Below are 26,065 nucleotides of genomic sequence, written 5' to 3' on the forward strand. Positions count from 1 at the left end.
ATGTATATGATGGTGTGTATAGACTTTATGGATAGTATATGAATAGAAAAGGTGTATACAGAAGCAGTTATATAGGATGAGCTTTGACTAGAATACAGTATATTCTGTACATATGAAGTCGGTAAAACAGTATGTATTAAAGCGACCAGTGTTCAATGACTATGTACATAGGGCAGCAGTCTCTAAGGTGCAGGGTTTAGTACCGGGTGGTAGCTGGCTAGTAACAGTGACTAAAGTTCAGGGCGGGGTACTGGGCGGAGGCCGGCTAGTGGTGAAGTCTGCTGGCCTGGAGATTAGATCTGGGGCTACATGTCTGCTGAATGCATAATTGGTCGTCCAGTCAGGCCTTTGTATCTAACGATGTATCCTATGATCAATCAATGTAAAACCATAATGGCATTGCCAATCTGCCTGTTTTGGATATCTTTGAGTATGGCATATAAACTTTCTCTGTCTGTCTTTTTGTATCTCCACAAGATGAAAATAGAGAGTTGAGACTGAGATGGGCTTTGTGAACTTTGTTATTAACTTTGTAAATGATTAATATGTTGGTGCATAAATTATAGAAGACGATCTCTGTTAGCGTTCAAATTAGTTATCCTCACAATCCCTCAAGTCACTATAATAGGGGAAATCAATTGTGCAATGCATATTGAAAAGGTTTGAGTTATCTTTGTGTAAAGAAGTTGAAGCCAACTATGTCTCTACACCAACTGGGGATTTTATAGTTTATTAAGCTTCTTGGATTTTACTCCATTTTATGCCTTAATTCTAAACTCAACTTAACTTTTAAGTGGGTCATTATGAATCTTTATTAGGCAGTCATTTTCAATGAAATGATATCTGGGGTTCATTCTCTTTCCCCAACCCAGGTCTTGAACAGAGTCAAGGATGGGGACTTTATCGAAATCTGCTGAAGAGAATAATCATCCTTATCAGCTAGTGAGAAAAATAAGGTCAAGCGGTTGCTTATTGCATTTCTATTGACAGAGACACTTTGCAATCGTGTAGAATTTGCCTTTGCAACACGAAAGCTGATTGTGATATTGAGGTGAGCCTAATGCTAATTATGACTAATGTATAGTGACTGTACATTATCATTAACATCTTCATTAAGTACTCATTTAGAACCTGTTTGTCAGACTGTCTTTGTTTCTTCCTGGCTGTCCCTCCGCCGTCGAAGCTATGCTTTTCCAATCCTAGCTGCCTTAACTCCCAGGCTTCCACCCTAAGCCAAATAGAGACATTCAGTGTCTCTACCATCTCAATTGAAATGTGTTGTTTGTTTGCTTTTTATGAGCTTTGAAATAATTTTCTGTAATGAAAAGTGCTATACAAGTTAAATAAATTATTATTAATCATAATCAAGTGAATCTGTATTAAAATAGGCTATATCATTCGTATTTATCAAAGCTAGATTGAATGTTTGAAACATGACCTAGAATCCTTTCTTTGTGATGAGAACCCTGAATATCACTGATTTAATTTATTTGATCAAGTCAATACGTTTCTTTCATCAGATCGATTTAGTCTAAATTAGACCATCATTATGACTGGGACAAAAGTCTTCTCCCCAAGACTTGAGATAAAAAACAGTAGGCCTATGGTGTTACTGGGAAGTCCATCTTGTATCACTTCACTTGATTACAATGTTAATGTATTTGACGGTAAAAGGCCTGCCTGAAGCTGGCAACGGTCTTGTTCCATCATTGTTTGGTATGACAGTGACTTGCAAAAAAATCTGCAACACATTGGCTTGTGAAACGCACACTCGGTAGTCTGAATGGATCAGCAAACTGTCAATCAACACAGGTCGGGTGAGCTAGCGAACATATTGCTGATTTGCTGTACAGCTATAGGATCTATTTCCATTGCAGCACAAACGTCAAATTGTAGGAAGAGAGGATTGCCATAATAATGAAATATGCAGCTCCAAAAAAAATTGGTGATCAAGAATATTAGCTGTTTACTTTGCAAGCTCACCAGCAATGGGACAAAAATTACTAGCATATGCCCACTGGTCATTTGGTATGTAACAATTACTTGAAATTGATAATTGACTTATGAAGCTTGCATTTGGAATGTGTTGTTCAAATTATTACTGTGGCGAAGATGCACCATAGGCGCGGCTCTTCACATGCACTCTCCAAACTTCCACCACTGGAAGGTGCTTTATTTGCTCTTGTTGAAATGTTTGCTGTTGCTTTCCATATTTAAATGCATAGGCCCCATGAGATGAATCTATGTTCCATCTAATACTACAATAATTGCTAGCGTTTCATCATTCCATCCCTGTACCATGTATTGCAACAAATTTCTATTCAATGTTTGATAGGCCTACATAGACATTTCTGTTTCATGTTTGATAGGCCTACGATACATTTCCATTTAGCCAACCATTTGTTACCCTGCTCTGAGTGGGCACGATGTTTATAGTGCACATGCACATTCGTAAGACTCATGAGGTAAAAGTTATGTTTATTTAATTCAATGTATGGTTTCCTTTGTTTATATTTCCCGGGTTATGCCAGAGTTATATGCGTCTGTGTCCTCTGTAATTTTTGTTGTTCATAATGAGCGCGAGCCTCAGTGCGCATAGACATAGGCTACGTGGCCTGCGCTCCACGCTTTGGAGTCAGAACGTTGAATAAGAGAACATTATTGTTCCATGTATGCATGGTGTTTAAATATAATTAATAATCATTAAGTCTGAATAAGACGAATATACCAATGTATGTGGATGTGGAAATTGCCTTTTACATTGTAGAACCAATGTATTGGTTGTAATTGTCAATTGGGTAATTGTGTGGTCCTGGGGGCCAAGTGCTTATATTATGCAGGCCTACCTGTTTGAGCTCCTGTTAGACAGATTCGATGTGGTTTCTCAAGGGGAGGCTGTTCAGTCTTGCCCTCTAGCTGTGTCCGTTCAGATTGTATCAGGCTTAACCTGTCCTAAGACTATTTCTTTTGGGCTATTGCCCTTGTATATTTGGTAAATCTACTTGTATATTTTGAATGATATGGCGTTTTTACCATTGGATCACCAAGATCTATAAATACATTTACACGATGAGCACGTCAACTTGCCTTGCCTTCTGCTGATACAAGGTCCCTATTTTAAAATGACATGGGCTAATCAAAATGTGTTGTAGACAAAAGAATGCAACGGGCTGTCTGGTAGCCTCAATAAATATACAAAGATTTGTATTTGAACAAGTCATTGTATGTATATATTTTTTTTTACTAGACTTGAGACTCTTAGAATGCATGACTTGGGCTTGACTTGAGTCTTGACCTGTTTGATCTACTTGGGACTCGACTTGAGACTCGAGTCTTGTGACTTGCTTGTGACTCGAATAATAGTGATAGTAGTCCCACCTCTATAATTTCTCAAAGATGGTACCGATAGACTCATTATATATATATCAGCTAACCATCCTCAAACCTAATAAGAATAAGGTGGTGTTTTTGGTGTAACAGTAACGTTATACCTTTATATTTGGTTATGTGTAACAGTAACGTTATACCTTTATGTTTGGTTATGTAGAATACCAATGAATCATTATGTGATCATCCGAGACATTGATTCAGCTTTGATCTAACTTTACTAAACGAGCACCATTGTGAGAAGTGGCGGGGTGCTATGGTAGCACTATACCGAACAAGCAATTGAAGCGCCCATAGCCTACTCTTTTGCCTTAGACAAAATTTGGTGACGAAAAAACGAGAGACCACCTGTGTGGTCCACCTGTTTTATGAAAATCTGTGAATATTTGGCCAAGGAAACATTTCTGGTTGGTCTTAAAACAGTTAGGAAGAAAGGAGACTTTTAAAACGGGATTGAGTGAAGTAGCAGCAAATATGTTGAATGAGCATCTAATAAGCATGGAGAGCCTCACATGTTTGACTAATTTACCTTATATCTTTCAGTTTAATACGGCTATTTACTTACTTTTGTAGCTCTTCACCAAAAGCACGCTAGTTAGGCCTAACTGTGATTGGTTGACGATAGGCCTATGACGTTACCCTACGTCTCGTCTTGCGCTGCACAGCATATCAGATCTCAACAATGATTGGAGATGCGTTTAACATCACCAGTAAGCTTACGTTACCACATCCTTATGGTATATCTTTTAATACCCGCAACGCGACTGCAAGAGGGGTCTGAATGTCTGACTGAAATACGGGACAAATTATATCGATTTTTTTCTAAATTAGTCGCGTTTGATTGTTCGGTTGCGGGACAAAGGGCCAAAATGCAGGACTGTCCCGCAAAACCCAGGACACATAGTCACACTTCAATTAATAAATTGAAAGTACTGGATATGTTCAGTAAAACATATCGCAGGTTTGGTCAGTCTCATGCACACGCGCTTTCATATGATTGACAGCGATCATCATGCGCGAGAGGCTACCTACTGGTAACAATGGCCTAGTTAGCCACCGAAAGTGCTCGTTCAGGAAGGCATCATATCTGATATTTTCACAACATAACGAGAACAAGAGTAACTAGGGTTACTAGCCAAGTTAGCTAACTATATGAAGTTAGTAAAAATACCAATACCTTGGGGTAATCCGCCTCAGGTTTTTATGAACTCGGCTTGAATGATGGAGCGAAGTCCTGCTACCAATGGTAAAATTGCGTAGCTAACTTTGGCTAGCTAGCTTGTTAGTGTGATGTTGTGTTTGCCTGCTTGTTCGTTTTAACGCAAGGTGTGTTTACCATTCTCCAATGTTAGGCAGCCAATTATCGTGACATTGATGGGCTAGCTAGTTAAACTACTTCTTGCAAACATTGGGCAGACGGTTAGCTGCTAACGTTAGCGCCAATATTGTCGAGGAAGATGGCTAATTGCGCATAGGCGGGAGTGTCTGGTGTCGAACGAGACTAGAAGATGCATAGCTAACGTTAGCTAGCTAAATGAACACAACAATATGATTGTTTTCCCTTGCTTTCAGGGACAGACACCGCGGAATGGGGTCTTAGAAAAGCTAAACTTGTCGTGGCCGTTGCCATAATAAAGAGTAAACCTCCCGGGATAAGTGGTCGGAAGCATGCGGAACATTTGGCCAACAAGCTGAATAGCCAGACTGAGGCCTGGAAGACCAAAGCCCAGAGGCTGCAGGAGGAAGTGCTCAGAATGCGTCAAAAGCTCCTTCTCTCCCAGATGCTCTCAAAGCCAAAGAACACCAGTGGAACAGCAGCTGGTGGTGGGTCTCATTCATCCTCTGCTAGTTTGTAACTAGCTAAGCCTCAGTCCTTTAAAGTGTGACTAATAGCATATACCCTATGCTAGACATTTAATTTAATAAAAATGTGTATTCTATTGGTCAATCACATGTGAATACAGTATACTCAGTAGGTCCATTGTACTTTAGGTCTGCTGGATAGGACCAGAGCAATGCATTTAGAATTAGATATATCTGTGCCTCTGGATAGGGCTACAGCAGTGTACTGTCAGTAAATAGCCTCCCAGTTTTATTATTTTTTTCAATTGATTAACAGCAGGATTCATGCTCATTTAAATGTAGCATATTTTCAGTTAGTAAAGGACTGCTCAGCATGGATTGTAATTGGATTACAATGTCTACATGAGGAGTGGAGTCTAGTTTTCATACCTTAGCTATCAGCCGGGTGTAGTCGTGGCCAAACATTTTGAGAATGACACAAATATTAATTTCCACAAAGTTTGCTGCTTCAGTGTCTTTAGATCTTTTTGTCAGATGTTACTATGGAATACTGAAGTATAATTACAAGCATTTCATAAGTGTCAAAGGCTTTTATTAACAATTACATGAAGTTGATGCAAAGAGTCAATATTTGCAGTGTTGACCCTTCTTTTTCAAGACCTCTGCAGTCCACCCTGGCATGCTGTCAATTAATGGACCCAAAATATCAATGTTTTGTTCCCCGAGCCACTTAGTTATCACTTTTGCCTTATGGCAAGGTGCTCCATCATGCTGGAAAAGGCATTGTTCATCACCAAACTGTTCTTGGATGGTTGGGAGAAGTTGCTCTCGGAGGATGTGTTGGTACCATTCTTTATTCATGGCTGTGTTCTTAGGCAAAATTGTGAGTGAGCCAACTCCCTTGGCTGAGAAGCAACCCCACACATGAATGGTCTCAGGATGCTTTACTGTTGGCATGACACAGGACTGATGGTAGCACTCACCTTGTCTTCTCCGGACAAGCTTTTTTCCGGATGCCCCAAACAATCGGAAAGGGGATTCATCAGGGAAAATGACTTTAGCCCAGTCCTCAGCAGTCCAATCCCTGTACCTTTTGCAGAATATCAGTCTGTCCCTGATGTTTTTCCTGGAGAGAAGTGGCTTCTTTGCTGCCCTTCTTGACACCAGGCCATCCTCCAAAAGTCTTCGCCTCACTGTTCGTGCAGATGCACTCACACCTGCCTGCTGCCATTCCTGAGCAAGCTCTGTACTGGTGGTGCCCCGATCCCACAGCTGAATCAACTTTAGGAAACGGTCCTGGCTCTTGCTGGACTTTCTTGGGCGCCCTGAAGCCTTCTTCACAACAATTGAACCGCTCTCCTTGAAGTTCTTGATGATCCGATAAATGGTTGATTTAGGTGCAATCTTACTGGCAGCAATATCCTTGCCTGTGAAGCCCTTTTTGTGCAAAGCAATGATGATGGCACGTGTTTCTTTGCAGGTAACCATGGTTGACAGAGGAAGAACAATGATTCCAAGCACCACCCTCCTTTTGAAGCTTCCAGTCTGTTATTCAAACTCAATCAGCATGACAGAGTGATCTCCAGCTTTGTCCTCGTCAACACTCACACCTGTGTTAATGAGATAATCACTGACATGATGTCAGCTGGTCCTTTTGTGGCAAGGCTGAAATGCAGTGGAAATGTTTTTTGGAGATTCAGTTCATTTGCATGGCAAAGAGGGACTTTGCAATTAATTGCAATTATCTGATCACTCTTCATAACATTCTGGAGTATATGCAAATTGCCATCATACAAACTGAGGCAGCAGACTTTGTGAAAGTTAATATTTGTGTCATTCTCAAAACCTTTGGCCACGACTGTATTATTGAACTGAAGGCCATTGTGGCCAATGAGCGTCTTGCTCATTAATGAAGTTGAGCATCATGGACACACAAGGTTGTTTTGGAAACAAGGCCCATTGATGTGCAAAACAAGTAAGAATTAGACCTATATGAAATTACACAAGGTGGTGGTGAATTACTTAAAAGGCGACAGAGACATAATTGAATGGAGTTTAATGACGAAGCTAATTGTGTGAAAACTGAGGGTGTTTTAATTATAGGGCCTAATGCTTAATTCAGTGACACAGAGTATAATGAAGCTGACAATGAGATGTGCATAGTGATGAAGCTCATGTCCTACTTGGTGCAACCTGCAGGAGATGGCTTCATGGACCTGCTCTCTCAGGACTTGGTGAAAGATCCGCTCAACTCAGACATGGACTCCGGCTGTGGGATGGAGAACAACACAGAGACACTTCTGCCCACTCAAGACTCTGCAGAACCCAGTGCCCAGCCAGCCTTCCCACCTGTCACCACCACACCCCCCCAGATCCCATTCTCCAGCCTATGTGAGGCAGACCCTCGTGGGAAGGCCATGCTGCTCCACATGCAGTTTCTCCAGAGCTTGTGTGGGCTGAACAGGGTGGAGTGGGAGGCAATGGGTGCGGAGGCTGGAGGGTTTAGCCTAGACAGGGACAAGGACAGGTCCGTGGTGGCAGACTCGGTGTGCCAGCTGCTGTCCTGTGTGGTGTCTGCTAGTAGGGATGACAGACCCCTGCCTCCACGCTCACTGCTCCTGCAGGCGTCCAGGGTGGCGGCCCAGGCAGTGGATCACTGGCTCTCCCACAGACAGCCCTCCCAGCTATTTGTGACAGGCATGGAAGATTCCCTGAAAGAGCTCACTGATGTTCTATTACGCAACGGACAGCTCAACAGGGTAAGAGAACATAATGCATATCGTAGTGTATTGATGACAATATGTTTTACAGTATTATATTTGTGTAGGTGTTTAATACATACTTCCTTTAGTAGGTAACACCAGACATTAAATTCCAAAGTGAGAGGTTCTCAGTCCTAGTCTCACTTACATTTTGGATGATCATTGCATGGCTAAATGTAATATCAAATTGACCGAAGATTGATGAGTTCAGTGGTTCTTAGTATGCAGTCCAGAATAACAGCCTGTATGTTTCATTACCCTCAGAAAGAAATGACAGTCATCAAAGTGGCATTGAGGTTTATAGATGATCATATCACCAGCTGACTGGTTTTCTGATTCACGCCCCTACCTTTAAGGTATCTGTGACCAACAGATGCATATCTGTATTCCCAGCCATGTGAAATCCATAGATTAGAGCCTAATTAAATTATTTCAATTGACTGATTTTCTTACATGAACTGTAACTCAGTAAAATCTTTGAAATTGTTGCATGTCGCATCTATATTTTTGTTCAGTGTAAATTGAAGACAGACAATTTTCTGTTTTAATGCACAGTAACATTAATATACACTTGAGACTGTAGGAGGAAGGAAATGAGAGCATGGAGACACAAGTGAGATAAAATGGGGAACGCCACCACACCCACTGTTATGACTAATCATAAGATATGACTGGCAGCACCAATACTTATTAGCTTCTGAGGGGACAGACAATCACCTTAGTGTCAGCAGGCTTGAATAAAGGCTGTCACAGTTGAGTTGTGAAGGGCGTGTTGTCCCTTTCCGAATGAAGATTAATAGGTGGGAGGTTATATGTTGCTTTTAGGCCAATTGTTATTACAAATCTAGCCACAAGTCACTTTGGATTTCTTGAAAAACTGCTTGAAAGATTCTTACCTGGCGCTAAAGCATTATGGTGATTATGTTATACCAAACAACTTCCAGTAGTTAGACCATTGGTTGAGAGGCTGCTGAATCATAGTTATTTTGGTGACCAGATTATATGAATGGCCAGAAATTTGCATGTTAATCTCAGCTGGAACCCAGAAACAAATCTGTCACCAGAGACTAATGTGTCATAACATTTACATTATCCCCAAATAGACTGTATGTTGTCCGTATAGGCTAGGTCAGGGATGGGCAACTTTGATGGGGGTGGGGGCCACAATTAATCTGAATTCATCACGAGGGGCTGCAGTTGTGCTGCCAACACGCCCTGACCGCGATTACTATAAGTTTAGATATATGGCCGCTATACTAACAATCTAAAACTTTTAGCTGATATGGGCTAGTTGAGTGACTCTCAGTAATTGACATAACAAGATAAAAAACTGCTGATGCACAAATTTCGAAATTGCACCTTGTGTATTCTACTACTCTAACTCGCAACAGTAAATTGAGACCCGAACTGAGTAAAAAAAACTAAGATATCTTGTATACATTTTGGGGGGGGGATTGATCCGAGGGCGATCAAAAGTTGCCCATCCCAGGGCTCGGTCATTGTGATGAGTGTAAATAATGTATAGATTGATTTCCATTGGGAGCTCTCAAACATGTCTGGCTAAAGTTCCGTTAGATATTTGCAAACGCTGTATCCCAAGTGCCACCCTACTCCTTTTTTAGTGCACTACTTTTGACCAGTGTCCACGATCAAAAGTAGTGCACTGTATAGGAAATAGAGTAGCATTTGTGACACCTAGCACGCTTTGGTCTCTGCCTCTTTAGCATGTCCTCAAGGTTACTGTTATTTAGAGGGACGGTAGATTGATGACCAGTCAGTCAAGAGGGAAACATATAAGCTAGAAGTCAGCTTAATGTCAGTCAAGGAGGAACAGTCACGGCTGCTCTAGTCTAGAGAGTACATCATGTTTTCCCAATTGTAATACAGTGTGTACAAAACCCTCACAGCCATGTTGCCTGCACCTGCCACCTGCTGCCAGTATTTCAGAGTGGAATAGCCTAAATCATTGCAATGGTTTCTGCATCACCAGTATTCACACAGTTTGAGGCAGTCTGGGACAGTTTATTCTCAAGTGCAAACTACTCAATAATGACCGTTGTTGAAAAGTTAGAGAAGTTATGATATCAAATTAATTGACATCAAGTTTCCTTATGAATATAATATATATATAATTCCTTTAAAAAATAAATCAGTCAATTTGTCTCTGTTAATCAAATCAAAGTCTGAACGTTTGGATAGGGATTTGTTTGTTTGTGGAAAACCCTCCTCACAAAGTCTCTGAGAAGAGTTTCCTTTCCATTGTGCACTAAGCTGGTGTTTGGTTGAGTGTTGGCAAAGTGTAATGCTTTGACAAATAGGATCAATGTTTGCTGTAAAATGTTTGCCATTATGCCATGACTATTAAAATCTCATGTTCATAAAAAGACAAGGGAGGAAAGCTAACTTTGATTTATCTTAATATAGAGATCAATTGGCTGTGTTAAACTATCACAATTCTGAAATATTTTAAACTTGTCGGGTGCCCATGGGCATCAGCAACAAGCCAACATGTTGGCGTGAAGTGGTGCAGCATGGTTGAGTGGACCTGCAATTTAGGACTGCGTAATACATTGATTGTTAAGTCACTTATAATGAAAACAGGACAAACAAGTGCCCGCAGGGAACCAATTTTAGGAGGCTCTCAAACTCACTCCAAGCGGGTGTCCTCACTCCTTTGGTCCAATAGTTTCTGGTGTTAAATACAACAATAAGAAAGTCCGAACTAAAGTGGCTTGTTCGGAGGAGAGCACCACACAATAACGCTGTAACTCTCTTTTCACATGGCCATTTACAGGACAGTGAATGATCCGGACCAGGACGAACCTGCAGCACTCTGTGCCTCTGTGTGTATGAATCACAGACTGCTGAAATTGGACTGTAGCTTTGGGACAGGAGGGCATGATGCAATGTCCTCTACTGCTGTGACAGGGACTAAGCTCCTCAGCCCTGTTCTGTCTGTAGGACTGTGGAATCAGCAGCAGAATAACAGAGGCTACATCCCAAATGGCACCGTGTTCCCTATAGCAGTGTTTCTTAATCCTGGTCTTGAGGACCCAAAGCGGTGCACATTTTTGTTTTTGCACTAGCACTACAACGCTGATTCAAACGATTAACTCCTCATCAAGCTTTGATGATTTGAATCAGGTGTGTAGTGCTAAGGCAAACACAGAAATGTGCACCCCATTGGGTCCTCAAGACCAGGATTAAGAAACACTGCTATAGGGAATATGGTTCTATTTGGGATGCAGTTTCTGTCATTCTGTTGCTGATTCCCCAGGACCAGGATTAAGAACTGCCCTATAGAATGCACTACTTTTGACCAGTGTCCTTAGGGTGCCTTTTGTGACTCACATCACTCCAGACATCCTTGATTGTGTTTGTAAAGAAAAACAATTCTATTCACCTCATGCCTGACGGATATTGCCGGTGAATAAAGTCATTAGCCAGGTAATTTTTACTCCGGCTGCCTGTATCAAGCCAAACAGCAGTCGGACTTTGGGTCATTTCCATGCAAATGAAGGCTGCTCACTGCTCAGAAGGCAGATCACTGACACAGCTTGAGTGACTGAGGAAGAGTAGGCTGTATGCCGTTTCAGCAGGAGGAGTATCACTGCCGCAGAGTATTATTTTTTTGAGATGGAGGCATCGGAGATACCGAAGGAGTTTAAATGATTTCCAGCTCCATCCTGTAATTAGCGTAATAGGAGCTGTCTCCTCTGCTTTGGGATGACGGTGATGCTACTGGAGCTTATTGATGTCATTTGCAGTTGTGGAAATAGGATCCATCAGTGATGTGACTTTATATTTTTAACCCTCATTTCATTCAAGTTGATTGATTTCAATTAAAAAGAAACTGTAAATTAAACCAGATCCCATCCTATTGCTGGCTCGAGCTGTGTTAGTTAATTCTGCTGAGTAACTAAATGTGGGTGTAATTTTTTTCTTCCTATTTCACACATGTGGAAGTGTGTTAATGTGTTTACTATGTTATGAATTGGTGGTTTGGTTTATAACAACTAACAAAAGCATGAATGGTTATCAGCATCCTCAAGGAGGAAATCCTTAATTGAAAAATATGTTGTATTTTTATTCCTGTTCTAAACTGTGCTTCTTTAGGCCTCCTGGGAATCTGCCTGCAATTTTCTATTAGGCTTAAATCTCTATCTTGACTTCAAATGCACGCTTCATTCCCTAGCAATGTGAAAAGAGATGAACTGTTACCATCAAGATGATGATGATGAAATACGCTATAGAGGCCTCTCTCAATAGCTGACATACTGTCAAATAATTTGGACTGGGTATTTCATCTGGAGACGTGAAATAGGTAGGCGATATCATTTACACCGACTGCAGCCCTCAACCTTGGTGATGATGGTAATGCCATAGAAGACAGGACTAGATTGAGATTCTATGGTTAATGCTGAGGCCCTTATGTCTGAATCTTTACCTGGCCCTGTCTGTCTGTAATGGCTTCACAGCTGTCTAGGGACCAGTCTACTCTAGTCATGAAGGTGACGCGCCTAGATGAAATGGAATATCGTGACTCCCCAGAGGCACCAGTCAAATGTCACTCTCATAGCGTAAAAGGCTCAAGACTATAAGGTGATATTATTTCATGACAGTATTTTATTTCAACTGAGAATAGCACAAAGTTTAGTTTTCTGTCTGGTCACATAGTAGTCTCACTTATTATCATGGCTCCCTTTTCTCTTAGGGTGCTCAGTTATTACCTGTATCTTATGTGAAGGCTTTGCGATATCGAAAAACCTTAGGCCTATAGTCTGAAATCTGAATACATCTTGTGTTCACGGTAGCCTATTGCATAGCATAGCCCTGCATACTGTGCAGAGATGATATTATAGTACAACCGTTCTCGTACGCTGTTCAAAACAAATTGCCAGTAGCCTAGCTATACACTGTGTGTATTCCATGACATAGACTGACCAGGTGAATCCAGGTGAAAACTATGATTCCTTATTTATGTCACCTGTTAAGTCCACTTCAATCGGCGTAGATGAAGGGGAGGAGACCGGTTAAGGAAGGATTTTTATTATAATTGAGACATGGATTGTGTACACTACCGGTCAAAAGATTTAGAACACCTACTCATTCAAGGCTTTTTCTTTATTTTTACTATTTTCTACATTGTAGAATAATAGTGAAGACATCAAAACTATGAAATAACACATATGGAATCATGTAGTAATCAAAAAAGGGTTAAACAAATAAAATATTTTATATTTGAGATTCTTCAAATAGCCACCCTTTGTCTTGATAGCTTTGCACACTCTTAGAATTCTCTCAACCAGCTTCACCTGGAATGCTTTTTCAACATTCAACAGTCTTGAAGTAGTTCCCACATATGCTGAGCACTTATTGGCTTCTTTTCCTTCACTCTGCGGTCCGACTCATCCCAAACCATCTCAGTTTGGTTGAGGTCCGGGGATTGTAGAGGCTAGGTCATCTGATGCAGCCCTCCATCACTCTCCTTCTTGGTCAAATAGCCCTTACACAGCCGCCTGGAGGTGTGTTGGGTCATTGTCCTGTTTAAAAACAAATGATAGTCTCACTAAGCCCAAACCAGATGTATTGCGTATCGCTGCAGAATACTGTGGTAGCTATGCTGGTTAAGTGTGCCTTGAATTCTAAATACATCACAGACCGTGTCACCAGCAAAGCACCCCCACACCATAACACCTCCTCCTCCATGCTTTACGGTGGGAAATATACAAGCGGTGATCACCCGTTCACCCACACCGCTTCTCACAGACACGGCGGTTGGAACCAAATATCGCCAATTTGGACTCCAGACCAAAGGACACATTTCCACCGGTCTAATGTCCATTGCTCATATTTCTTGTCCCAAGCAAGTCTCTTCTTCTTATTGGTGTACTTTAGTTGTGGTTTCTTGCAGCAATTCAACCATGAAGGCCTGACTCACACAGTCTCCCCGGAACAGTTGACGTTGAGGTGTGTCTGTTACTTGAACTCTGAAGCATTTATTTGGGCTGCAATTTCTGAGGCTCGTAACTAATGAACTTATCCTCTGCAGCAGAGGTAACTCTGGTTCTTCCTTTCCTGTGGCGGTCCTCATGAGCGCCAGTTTCATCATAGCACTTGATGGTTTTTGCGACTGCACTTGAAGAAACTTTCAAAGTTCTTGAAATTTTCCGTATTGACAGCCTTTCATGTCTTAAACTAATAATGGACTGTCGTTTCTCTTTGCTTATTTGAGCTGTTCTTGCCATAATATGGACTTGGTCTTTTACCAAAGAGGGCTATCTTCTGTATACCCCCTACCTTGTCACAACTGACTGACTCAAACGCATTACGAAGGGAAGAAATTCCACAAATTATTTTTAAGGCACACCTGTTAATTGAAATGCATTCCAGGTGACTACCCCATGAAGCTGGTTGAGGGAATGCCAAGAGTGTGCATAGTTGTCATCTAGGCAAAGGGTGGCTATTTGAAGAATCTCAAATATAAAATATATTTTGATTTGTTTAAGAGTTTTTTGGTTACTACATGATTCCATATGTGTTATTTCATAGTTTTGATGTCTTCCCTATTATTCTACAATGTAGAAAATAGTAAAAATAAAGAAAAACCCTGGAATGAGTAGGTGTTCTAAAACTTTTGACCGGTAGTGTATGTGTGCCTTTCAGAGGGTAAATGGGCAAGACAAAATATTTAAGTACCTTTGAATGGGATATAGTAGTAGGTGCCATGTACACCGATTTGAGTGTGTCAAGAACTGCAACGCTGCTGGGTTTTTCATGCTCAACAGTTTCCTGTGTGAATAAAGAATATCCACCCACCACCCAAAGGACATCCAGCCAACTTGACACAACTGTGGGAAGCATTGGAGTCAACATGGCCCAGCATCCCTGTGGAACACTTTCGAGACCTTGTAGTCCATTGATCAGATTTATTTTTTTAAATGTACTTTACTTATCTATTTGTTAATATTTAAGCATAGGTTTACAGTACAGCAATTCTTCATAGAGGTAGTGGAAACATTATCTGCATCATCATCATCATTATTGTTGTCCAGCTCCCCTATCCATTCCCCAACTACATTGAGTCAGTATGTGTGACAGCAGCATGGTCTGGGTAGCTGCATGTCCAGCCCCCATACCCTTTCCCACCACTGCGGAGTGAGTGTCAGCACTATATGTCTGCTATGTGCAGTCAACTAGTATAATTAGTGTTTGTGAAGCAAATATGATGGTTATTATTAAGGTTCTGCTCTTCTGAGATACAAACAAATATACAACAAACCAAAAAAATATACAACTAAACAACTAAAATAAAGAAAAAAATTAAAATGCAAATTTTTTGTCCATTAAAATAACTTCAAATGGATCAGAAATACAGTGTAGACATTGTTAATGTTGTAAATGACTATTGTAGCTGGAAACGGCAGATTTTTAATGGAATATCTACATAGGCGTAGAGGCCCATTATCAGCAACCATCACTCCTGTGTTCCAATGGCATGTTGTGTTAGCTAATCCAAGTTTATAATTTTAAAAGTGTAATTGATCATTAGAAAACCATTTTGCAATTATGTTAGCACAGCTGAAAACTGTTGTTCTGATTAAAGAAGCAATAAAACTGGCCTTCTTTAGACTAGTTGAGTATCTGGCGCATCAGCATTTGTGGGTTCGATTACAGGCTCAAAATGGCTAGAAACAAAGAACTTTCCTCTGAAACTCGTCAGTCTATTCTTGTTCTGAGAAATGAAAGCTATTCCATGCGAAAAAATTGCCAAGAAACTGAAAAGATTGTACAACACTGTGTACTACTCCTTTCACAGAACAGCGCAAACTGGCTCTAACCAGAATAGAAAGAGTGGGAGGCCCTGGTGCACAACTGAGCAAGAGGACAAGTACATTTGTGTCTAGTTTGAGAAACAGATGCCTCACAAGTCCTCAGCTGGCAGCTTCATTAAATAGTACCCTTAAAAAATCAGTCTCAACGTCAACAGTGAAGAGGCGACTCCGGGATGCTGGCCTTCTAGGCAGAGTTGCAAAGAAAAAGCCATATCTCAGACTGGCCAATAAAAATAAAAGATTAAGATGGGCAAACGAACACAGACACTGGAAAGAGGAAGATTGGGGAAAAGTGTTATGGACAGACGAATCTAAGTTTGAGGTGTTCGGATCACAAGAAGAACATTAGTGAGATGCAGAAAAAAATGAAAAGATGCTGGAGGAGTGCTTGACGCCACCTGTCAAGCATGGTGGAAGCAATGTGATTGGCTAGGGATGCCTTCGGTGGTGGTAAAGTGGGAGATTTGTACAGGGTAAAAGGGATCTTGAAGAAGGAAGGCTGTCACTCCATTTTGCAACGCCATGCCATACCCTGTGGACAGCGCTTAATTGGAGGCAATTTCCTCCAACACACAGGACAATGACCCAAAGCACAGCTCCAAACTATACAATAACTATTTAGGGAAGAAGCAGTCAGCTGGTATTCTGTCTATAATGGAGTGGCCAGCAGTCACCGGATCTCAACCCTATTGAGCTGTTGTGGGAGCAGCTTGACCGTATGGTACGTAAGAAGTGCCCATCAAGCCAATTCAACTTGTGGGAGGTGCTTCAGGAAGCATGGGGTGAAATCTCTTCAGATTACCTCAACAAATTGACAACTAGGTTAGCCTAGAGGTTAGAGCGTTGGGCCAGTAACCGAAAGGTTGCTGGATCAACTCCCCGAGCTGACAAGGTAAACGTCTGTGGTTCTGCCCCTGAGCAAGGCAGTTAACCCACTATTCCCCGGGAGCTGAAGACGTGGAATTTGATTTAAGGCAGCCCCCCGTATCTCTCTGATTCAGAGGGGTTGGGTTAAATGCAGAAGACACATTTCAGTTGATGCAGCATTCAGTTGTACAACTGACTAGGTATCCCCCCTTTTAGAGTGCATACATAATTAAATTTAAAAAACGTACTGATCCCCCGTGGGAATCAAACCCACAACCCTGGCATTGCAAGCGCCATGCTCTACCAACTGAGCCAGACGGGGCTCTTTTTTTAATGATAAAAGGTGCAGATAAATGTCCATTTACTCTGACTCTAGCGTGGGGGGTTGAATAACGGATTTGGACCAATCTAATGAAGTTGGGACCAAATACAAATTCATGCAGCATTTTAAACAGATAAGGCAATGATACCCAATCAAAGGCCTTCTGTGCATCCAGGGCCAGTGCCATATTTTCCCCATCCTTAGTCTGGGCAGATGATGTTACATTTAGGCATCTTCTCATATTATCCGACAGTTGAAGGCCAGCATTGATCGGACATAAAAGACAAATGTACAAACAAATGAGAGGCCGAACAAACGGGTCCATTTGACAATTTCAGTGCTTTGTTGTCTTGTCTAATTTAGCCCATTCCTCATCTTCCTGCCATCATTCCCACAGCCTCCCGCCTTGATCTTACGTACTAATATAGAGCTAGCTAGCAGTGATGATGCAACTGGCTGTGGTGAACCCTGCAATCTTGTTTATTCTCTGAGCTAGCCTTATGCTACACCATGTCTTTCAAAACATCTAATCCATAACCAAAACCCCATCCATAACCCCACCCCTATCCATAACCCGCCCTCCTGTCTAACTGTACTCTGACTCAAACTGTTACATGTATCCGACTGACACAAGTATATCCACCCAACCCACAGGCGTTAAGGTCTTTATAACCCCATCATTCAGCACAGTGGTCAGGGTGAGTGAAAGAGTATGCGTGACGTTGTTGCTGTGTCCTGTGTTAACGTGTGTCTCTCTGGCCATCATCATTTCAGGACAGGTGTCTATAACCCTGTGTGGTTCAGCACAGTGGTCAGGTTGAGTGTTAGTGTTACAGTATGGGGGGTGGTGGTATGCATGTTAGTGTGTCCTGTGACCCTCTGGCCCCCATTAGTTTAGATGTTTATTATGGATCAGGTTACTGTATCCTGTGTTAACGTCTCCTTTTGCCTCCCATCACTATAGGTCTATAAAGCCCAATGTCGAGTGTAGGGTTGACCCCAATTAGTTGACTGGTCGATTGTTTGGTCGATAGGCTGTTGGTCGACCAAGATTTTTTTTTTTTTTTAAATTCGAGCAGTGGCATGTGTAACGTCCTGACCAGAGTTATTATGTGTTTTGCTTGTTTAGTGTTGGTCAGGACGTGAGCTGGGTGGGAATTCTATGTTGTGTGTCTAGTTTGTCTGTTTCTATGTCCAGCCTAATATGGTTCTCAATCAGAGGCAGATGGTAATCGTTGTCCCTGATTGAGAATCATATATAGGAGGCTTGTTTGGTGTTGGGATTTTGTGGGTGTTTGTTTCCTGTCTCTGTGGTTGTCTGCACCAGATAGGTCTGTCTCGGTTTTTGCACATTTTGTTATTTTGTATGTTTGTAGTGTTTCACTTGTTCTTTTATTAAACATGTTGAACACTAGCCGCGCTGCACTTTGGTCCTCTCCTTCAACTATGGAAGAAAACCGTTACAGCATGTATATACAGTACCAGTCAAAAGTTTGGACACCTACTCATTCAAGGGTTTTTCTTTATTTGTGCTATTTATACATTGTAGAATAATAGGGAAGACATCAAAACTATGGAATCATGTAGTAATCAAAAAACTGTTAAACAAATCAAAATATATTTTAAATTTGAGATTCTAAGTTAGCCACCCTTTGCCTTGATGACAGCTTTGCACACTCTTGGCATTCTCTCAACCAGCTTCATGGGGTAGTCACCTGGAATGCATTTCAATTAACAGGTGTGCCTTGTTAAAAGTTAATTTGTGGAATATCTTTCCTTCGTAATGTGTTTGAGCCAATCAGTTGTGTTGTGACAAGGTAGTGATGGTATACAGAAGATAGCCCTATTTGGTAAAAGACCAAGTCCATATTATGGCAAAAAAAAGCTCAAATAAGCAAAGAGAAACGACAGTCCATCATTACTTTAAGACAATCTGGAAAATGTCAAGAACTTTGAAAGTTTCTTCAAGTGCAGTCGCAAAAACCATCAAGCGCTATGATGAAACTGGCTCTCATGAGGACCGCCACAGGAAAGGAAGACCCAGAGATACCTCTGCTGCAGAAGATACGTTCATTAGAGTTACCAGCCTCAGAAATTGCAGTGCAAATAAATGCTTCACAGAGTTCAAGTAACAGACACATCAACATCAATGGTTGAGGAGACTGCGCGAATCACGCCTTCATGGTCGAATTGCTGCAATAAAACCACTACTAAAGGACACCAATAAGAAGAGACTTGCTTGGGCCAAGAAACACAAGCAATGGACATTAGACCGGTGGAAATCTGTCCTTTGGTCTGAGTCCAAATTTGAGATTTTTTTCTGCAGCAATACGCCATCCCATCTGGTTTGGGCTTAGTGGGACTATCATTTGTTTTTCAACAGGACAATGACCCAACACACCTCCAGGCTGTGTAAGGGCTATTTGACCAAGAAGTAGAGTGATGGAGTGCTGCATCAGATGACCTGGCCTCCACAATCACCTGACCTCAACCCAATGGTTTGGAATGAGTTGGACTGCAGAGTGAAGGAAAAGCAGCCAACAAGTGCTCAACATATGTGGGAACTCCTTCAAGGCTGTTGGAAAATCATTCCTCATGAAGCTGGTTGAGAGAATGCCAAGAGTGTGCAAAGCTGTCATCAAGGCAAAGGTGGCTACTTTGAAGAATCTAAAATATATTTTGATTTGTTTAACACTTTTGGTTATTACATGATTGCGTGTGTTATTTCATAGTTGATGTCTTCACTATTATTCTACAATGTAGAATATATATACATACATACAGTTGAAGTCGGAAGTTTACATACACTTATGTTGGAGTCATTAAAATTTATTTTTCAACTACTCCACAAATTTCTTGTAAGCAAACTATAGTTTTGGCAAGTCGGTTAGGACATCTACTTTGTGCATGACACAAGTAATTTATCCAACAATTGTTTACAGACAGATTATTTCACTTATAATTCACTGTATCACAATTCCAGTGGGTCAGAAGTTTACATACATTAAGTTGACTGTGCTTTAAACCTGCTTGGAAATTCCAGAAAATGATGTCATGGCTTTAGAAGCTTCTGATAGGCTAATTGACATAATTTGAGTCAATTGGAGGTGTACCTGTGGATGTATTTCAAGGCCTACCTTCAAACTCAGTGCCTCTTTGCTTGACATCATGGGAAAATCAAAAGAAATCAGCCAAGAAAAATTGTAGACCTCCACAAGTCTGGTTCATCCTTGGGAGCAATTTCTAAATGCCTGACGTTAAACCGTGTACAAACAATCGTACGCAAGTATAAACACCATGGGACCATGCAGCCGTCACACTGCTCAGAAGACGACGCGTTCTGTCTCCTAGAGATGAACGTACCTTGGTGCGAAAAGTGCAAATCAATCCCAGAACAACAGCAAAGGACCTTGTGAAGATGCTGGAGGAAACAGGTACAAAAGTATCTATATCCACAGTCAAACGAGTCCTATATCGACATAACTTGAAAGGCCTTCAGCAAGGACAAGCCACTGCTCCAAAACGCCATAGAAAAGCCAGACTACAGTTTGCAACTGCACATGGGACAAAGATCGTACTTTTTGGAGAAATGTCCTCTGGTCTGATGAAACAACAATAGAACTGTTTGGCATAATGACTCGTTATGTTTGGAGGAAAAAGGGGGAGGCTTGCAAGCCGAAGACACATCCCAACCGTGAAGCACAAGGGGTTGCAGCACCATGTTGTGTGGGTGCTTTGCTGCAGGAGGGACTGGTGCACATATACAAAATAGATGGCATCATGAGGTAGAACAATTATGTGGATATATTGAAGCAACATCTCAAGACATCAGCCAGGAAGTTAAAGCTTGGTCGCAAATGGGTCTTCCAAATGGACAATGACCCAAGCATAGTACCAAAGTTGTGGCTAAATGGCTTAAGGACAACAAAGTCCAGATATTGGAGTGGCCATCAAAGCCCTGACCTCAATCCTATAGAACATTTGTGGGCAGAACTGAAAAAGCGTGTGCGAGCAAGGAGACCTACAAACCTGACTCAGTTACACCAGCTCTGTCAGGAGGAATGGGCCAAATTCACCAACTTATTGTGGGAAGCTTGTGGAAGGCTACCCGAAATGTTTGACCAAGTTAATCAATTTAAAGGCAATGCAACAAAATACTAATTGAGTGTATGTAAACTTCTGACTCACTGGGAATGTGATGAAAGAAATAAAAGCTCAAATAAATCATTCTCTCAACTATTATTCTGACGTTTCACATTCTAAAATAAAGTGGTGATCTAACTGACATAAGACAGGTAATTTTTACTAGGATTAAATATGGGAATTGTGAAAACTGAGTTTAAATGTATTTGGCTAAGGTGTATGTAAACTTCCAACTTCAATTGTACATAAAATAAAACTGTGTGTGTGTATATATTATATATATATATATATATATATATATATATATTATATACAGTGGGGAGAACAGCATTTATTACACTGCCGATTTTGCAGGTTTTCCTACTTACAAGCATGTAGAGGTCTGTCATTTTTATCATAGGTAACTTCAACTGTGAGAGACGGAATCTAAAACGAAAATCACATTGTATGATTTTAAAGTAATTAATTAGCATTTTATTGCATGACATAAGTATTTGATCACTACCAACCAGTAAGATTCCGGCTCTCACAACCTGTTAGTTTTTCTTTAAGAAGCCTCCTGTTCTCCACTCATTACCTGTATAACTGCCCCTGTTTGAACTTGTTACCTGTATAAAAGACACCTGTCCACACACTCAATCAAACATACTCAACTCTCCACAATGGCCAAGACCAGAGAGCTGTGTAAGGACATCAGGGTAAAATTGTAGACCTGCACAGGCTGGGATGGCTACAGGAAAATAGGCAAGCAGCTTGGTGAGAAGGTAACAACTGTTGGCGCAATTATTAGAAAATGGAAGAAGTTCAAGATGACGGTCAATCACCCTCGGTCTGGGGCTCCTGCAAGATCTCACCTTGTGGGGCATCAATGATCATGAGGAAGGTGGGGATCAGCCCAGAACTACACGGCAGGACCTGGTCAATGACCTGAAGAGAGCTGGGATACAGTCTCAAAGAAAACCATTAGTAACACACTACGCCGTCATGGATTAAAATCCTGCAGCGCACGCAAGGTCCCCTGCTCAAGCCAGCGCATGTCCAGGCCCGTCTGAAGTTTGCCAATGACCATCTGGATGATCCAGAGGAGAATGGGAGAAGGTCATGTGGTCTGATGAGACAAAATAGAGCTTTTTGGTCTAAATCCACTCGCCGTGTTTGAGGAAGAAGAAGGATGAGTACAACCCAAGAAACCATCCCAACCGTGAAGCATGGAGGTGGAAACATCATTCTTTGGGGATGCTTTTCTGCAAAGGGGACAGGACGACTGCACCGTATTGAGGGGAGTATGGATGGGGCATGTATCGCGAGATCTTGGCCAACAACCTCCTTCCCTCAGTAAGAGCATTGAAGATGGGTCGTGGCTGGGTCTTCCAGCATGACAACGACCCGAAACACACAGCCAGGGCAACTAAGGAGTGGCTCCGTAAGAAGCATCTCAAGGTCCTGGAGTGGCCTAGCCAGTCTCCAGACCTGAACCCAATAGAAAATATTTGGAGGAAGCTGAAAGTCCATATTGCCCAGCGACAGACCCGAAACCTGAAGGATCTGGAGAAGGTCTGTATGAGGAGTGGGCCAAAATCCTTGCTGCAGTGTGCAAACTGGTCAAGAACTACAGGAAACGTATGATCTCTGTAATTGCAAACAAAGGTTTCTGTACCAAATATTAAGTTCTGCTTTTCTGATGTATCAAATACTTATGTCATGCAATAAATGCAAATTAATTATTAAAAATCATACAATGTGATTTTCTAGATTTTAGAAACTTCAGAGTGTTTTCTATCCAATGCTAATATAATAGGCATATATTAGTAACTGGGACTGAGGAGCAGGCCGTTTACTCTGGGCACTTTCATCCAAGCTACTCAATACTGCCCTGCAGCCATAAGAAGTTAAGAAAACTAACAGGTCTGTGAGAGCGGAATTCTTACTGGTTGGTAGGTTATCAAATACTTATGTCATGCAATAAAATGCTAATTAATTACTTTAAAATCATACAATGTGATTTTCGTTTTAGATTCCGTCTCTCACAGTTGAAGTGTACCTATGATACAAATTACAGACCTTTACATGCTTTGTAAGTAGGAAAACCTGCAAAATCGGCAGTGTATCAAATACTTGTTCTCCCCACTGTATATGCGCCCATCTCTGTGAACTATTCCATTGCGGAGGCCTAGACTAAAAGACAATTTATGCTTGATATGAAAATGTGGTGGAGGGTGTGAGGCAAATGCAGAACCTCCGTACCGCATCGCCATTCGCCTCCCAAATGTTGTAACAATGCGTAGGGCTCTGTATAGCACCGCATTGACATGATTGGTTGACTGGAGGTGGGGGCGGTACATCCTGTATAAACACAAACTCACTTTCTTCACAGCTCTGACCTGTTCTGCGACGCTCAAGAAGTATGAATGCCCTGATTTCTGCTGATTCTGTATCACCGTAAATTCGGCATGGCCGATGCAGACATTAGATTGACCATGCAGCGCCCAGATGCACAATGCTCTCCAGGAATGCGCTCTCTCCCGCCAATTTATGCACATTCATTGTTTCTTAARTTCATTGTGTGAATTATTCGCATTTGGTTGTTAGTGTCTATCAATTCCCCCATTACATATATCACCAGTCGTACATTTACCGTTAATTCCTATAATTTCTAATCTACAATGTTTGTTTGGTTATGGTCATTTCTGTTAATGTATTCAATATATTATTATTCCAGTCTTAAGGTTCTCATTGTCGGAGTAGACACATTGTTTGCATAGCGCACAATCTATGCTACTCTTGTGAGAAACAAGTTTTGGTTTATTTATTTGACAGAAGCGCTCCAAACAAAAGACAATGTTGAGTAAGGACGCGCACCTGATTACGCGTAGAAGTATATAGGCCTAGAGGCTACCTGGCCTGCACGCAAATGTAGGCATATAAATGTGCCCATTTAGGGATCTGAAAGTATTTCTGATTGGCTTAACGCACCACCACTAATGAGCTGTGGAGCTTCTCAAAGTAATGTTTTCTTCACCTCAAACAGCAAGCAAACAAAGTCTGTTTTTACATCCATTGACAATGAAAATACTTCCTCAATGTAGGCTATTTTAAAAAATCTTTCCAGCTCTCTCCCTTTCGATAACCACTCAGCGTGAAAGGGATAAAAAGTAATGCTCTGATCCAGTGGAAATGTCATAAAATAGGCCTACCTGATAACTTCTTATCAGAGCTTGACTTGGACTGAAGTAGGTTCCAGTAATCATTTTGGGTGCTGGTACTGTTTATATTTAGGTGCAGAAGCTCCACAATACTTTTGAGATAATATTCTATAAGGGGAACAGGAGTAGAACATTTGAGGTGCCAGTGCTCAGCTCCGGTGAGCTCCTGCCCAAGTCAAGCACTGCTTCTTATCCCTTGCGCAAATAGCCTACAGCTGTGTCTGTCTCGAACTCACTGGCATGGGAAACTGAGGGCCCAGAATATTTTATATAGCAAGTTCGCTAGTTCAAGCTTCTGGCTGAACCCAAGTTAATAACTGATACAATGTTTCAAGTTCGTTGCAGACAGACCATGTATAGCAAATGTGATTTTTAGAATATTTTTTCTTTATCAGGATATTTTCTACCTGCAGGTTGCAATGTTTTTATTTGTTGCCTTTATGTAGGCTATTTTTACATAGTTGACAATGGCAATAGAAGTTACTTTTTAGGTTTGTATCATTTTCATTTAGATTAGGATAGAATTCTAATTAACCACATGACAATGATTTGGAGATATGAAAACGATGTTTTAAATTAAATGAAAATGTTCCATGAAAATGTGCATATGAAAACCATAACTGGCACGCAGATCGGTATAAATAATAAGATGTATTGGCATTCCGCATGGGAAAGGTTACCGACTCCTAGTATAGTCTATTACCGGCTTAAAGCATCAGACAAGCTCAATATATATAGTTGATTTTATTAAAACACATAGGGTGTGTTGATATATGCAAAAATACACCAATTGATTGGTCGAAGGAACAAGACTTTCGGTTGACCAAGATTTTTTGGGGGTCAGGGACAGCCCTAGTTAAGTGAAAGAATTTGGGGGTTGGTGGTATTACCGTGCCGTGTTTTGATGTGTTTCCCTCTGGTCTGCATCAGTTCCAGGTTCAGGAGAGGCTGACGGAGTGTTTGATCCTGCTGGGAGGGAGCAACTTGCTTAGGTCCCTGCTCATCCGTCATGTGCTGTCTGAGATCAACCGGCTGTCAGAACACCTCTGGATCACCTGCCAGGTAAGGACCAGGACACGCACACACACACACACCTCTTGATGGCCAGTGCTCTCCACACAGACCTGGCGTGGGGGAAGGGAGGATGTTACAGGTTTATATAGGATGAGTCAAATCATTGAATTTAATGCTGTTTATAGTACTGTTTATTATGCATATGTAGTGAGCCAGTATTGGGACAGTGACATGTATTTTGTTGTTTTGCCACTGTACTCCAGCACTTTGGATATGAAATGATACAATGACTATGAGGTTAAAGTGCAGACTGTCAGCATTAATTTTAGGGTATTTTCATCCATATCGGGTGAACCTTTAAGGATTACATTACTTTTTAGACAAAGTCCCGCCATTTTAGGGGACCAAAAGCATTGGCACAAATGTACTTCAAGTAGTAAAACGTTAAGTATTTCGTCCCATATTCATTGCACGCAATGACTACATTAAGCTTGACTACACATTTGTTGGAAGCATTTGCTTGTTTGTTTTGGTTGTGTTTCAGATTATTTTGTGCCCAATAGAAATTAATGGTATATAATGTATTGTGTCATCTTGGAGTCACTTTTATTGTAAATAAGAATAGAATATGTTTCTAAACACTTCATTAATGTGGATGCCACCATGATTACGGATCCTGAATGAATCGTGAATAATGATGAGTGAGAAAGTTAGACGCACAACTATCAC

General features: G+C 41.2%; 1 protein-coding gene across 1 annotated transcript in view; it reads left to right on the forward strand.

Moving 5' to 3' along the window:
- The first annotated feature begins 4,351 nt into the window (after positions 1 to 4,351).
- LOC111973280 (meiosis-specific protein MEI4-like) overlaps positions 4,352 to 26,065 on the forward strand; it is a 50,466-nt gene continuing 28,752 nt past the window's right edge. Inside the window, exons 1-4 of the mRNA XM_024000596.1 lie at positions 4,352 to 4,633; positions 4,960 to 5,211; positions 7,390 to 7,949; positions 25,253 to 25,384. Of these exons, the coding sequence (XP_023856364.1) occupies positions 4,606 to 4,633; positions 4,960 to 5,211; positions 7,390 to 7,949; positions 25,253 to 25,384 (972 nt within the window). The 5' untranslated portion in view covers positions 4,352 to 4,605. The remainder of the gene's footprint in view (positions 4,634 to 4,959; positions 5,212 to 7,389; positions 7,950 to 25,252; positions 25,385 to 26,065) is intronic.

The sequence above is a fragment of the Salvelinus sp. IW2-2015 genome, linkage group LG14 (assembly GCF_002910315.2).
Source record: "Salvelinus sp. IW2-2015 linkage group LG14, ASM291031v2, whole genome shotgun sequence".
Classification (NCBI taxonomy): domain Eukaryota; kingdom Metazoa; phylum Chordata; class Actinopteri; order Salmoniformes; family Salmonidae; genus Salvelinus; species Salvelinus sp. IW2-2015.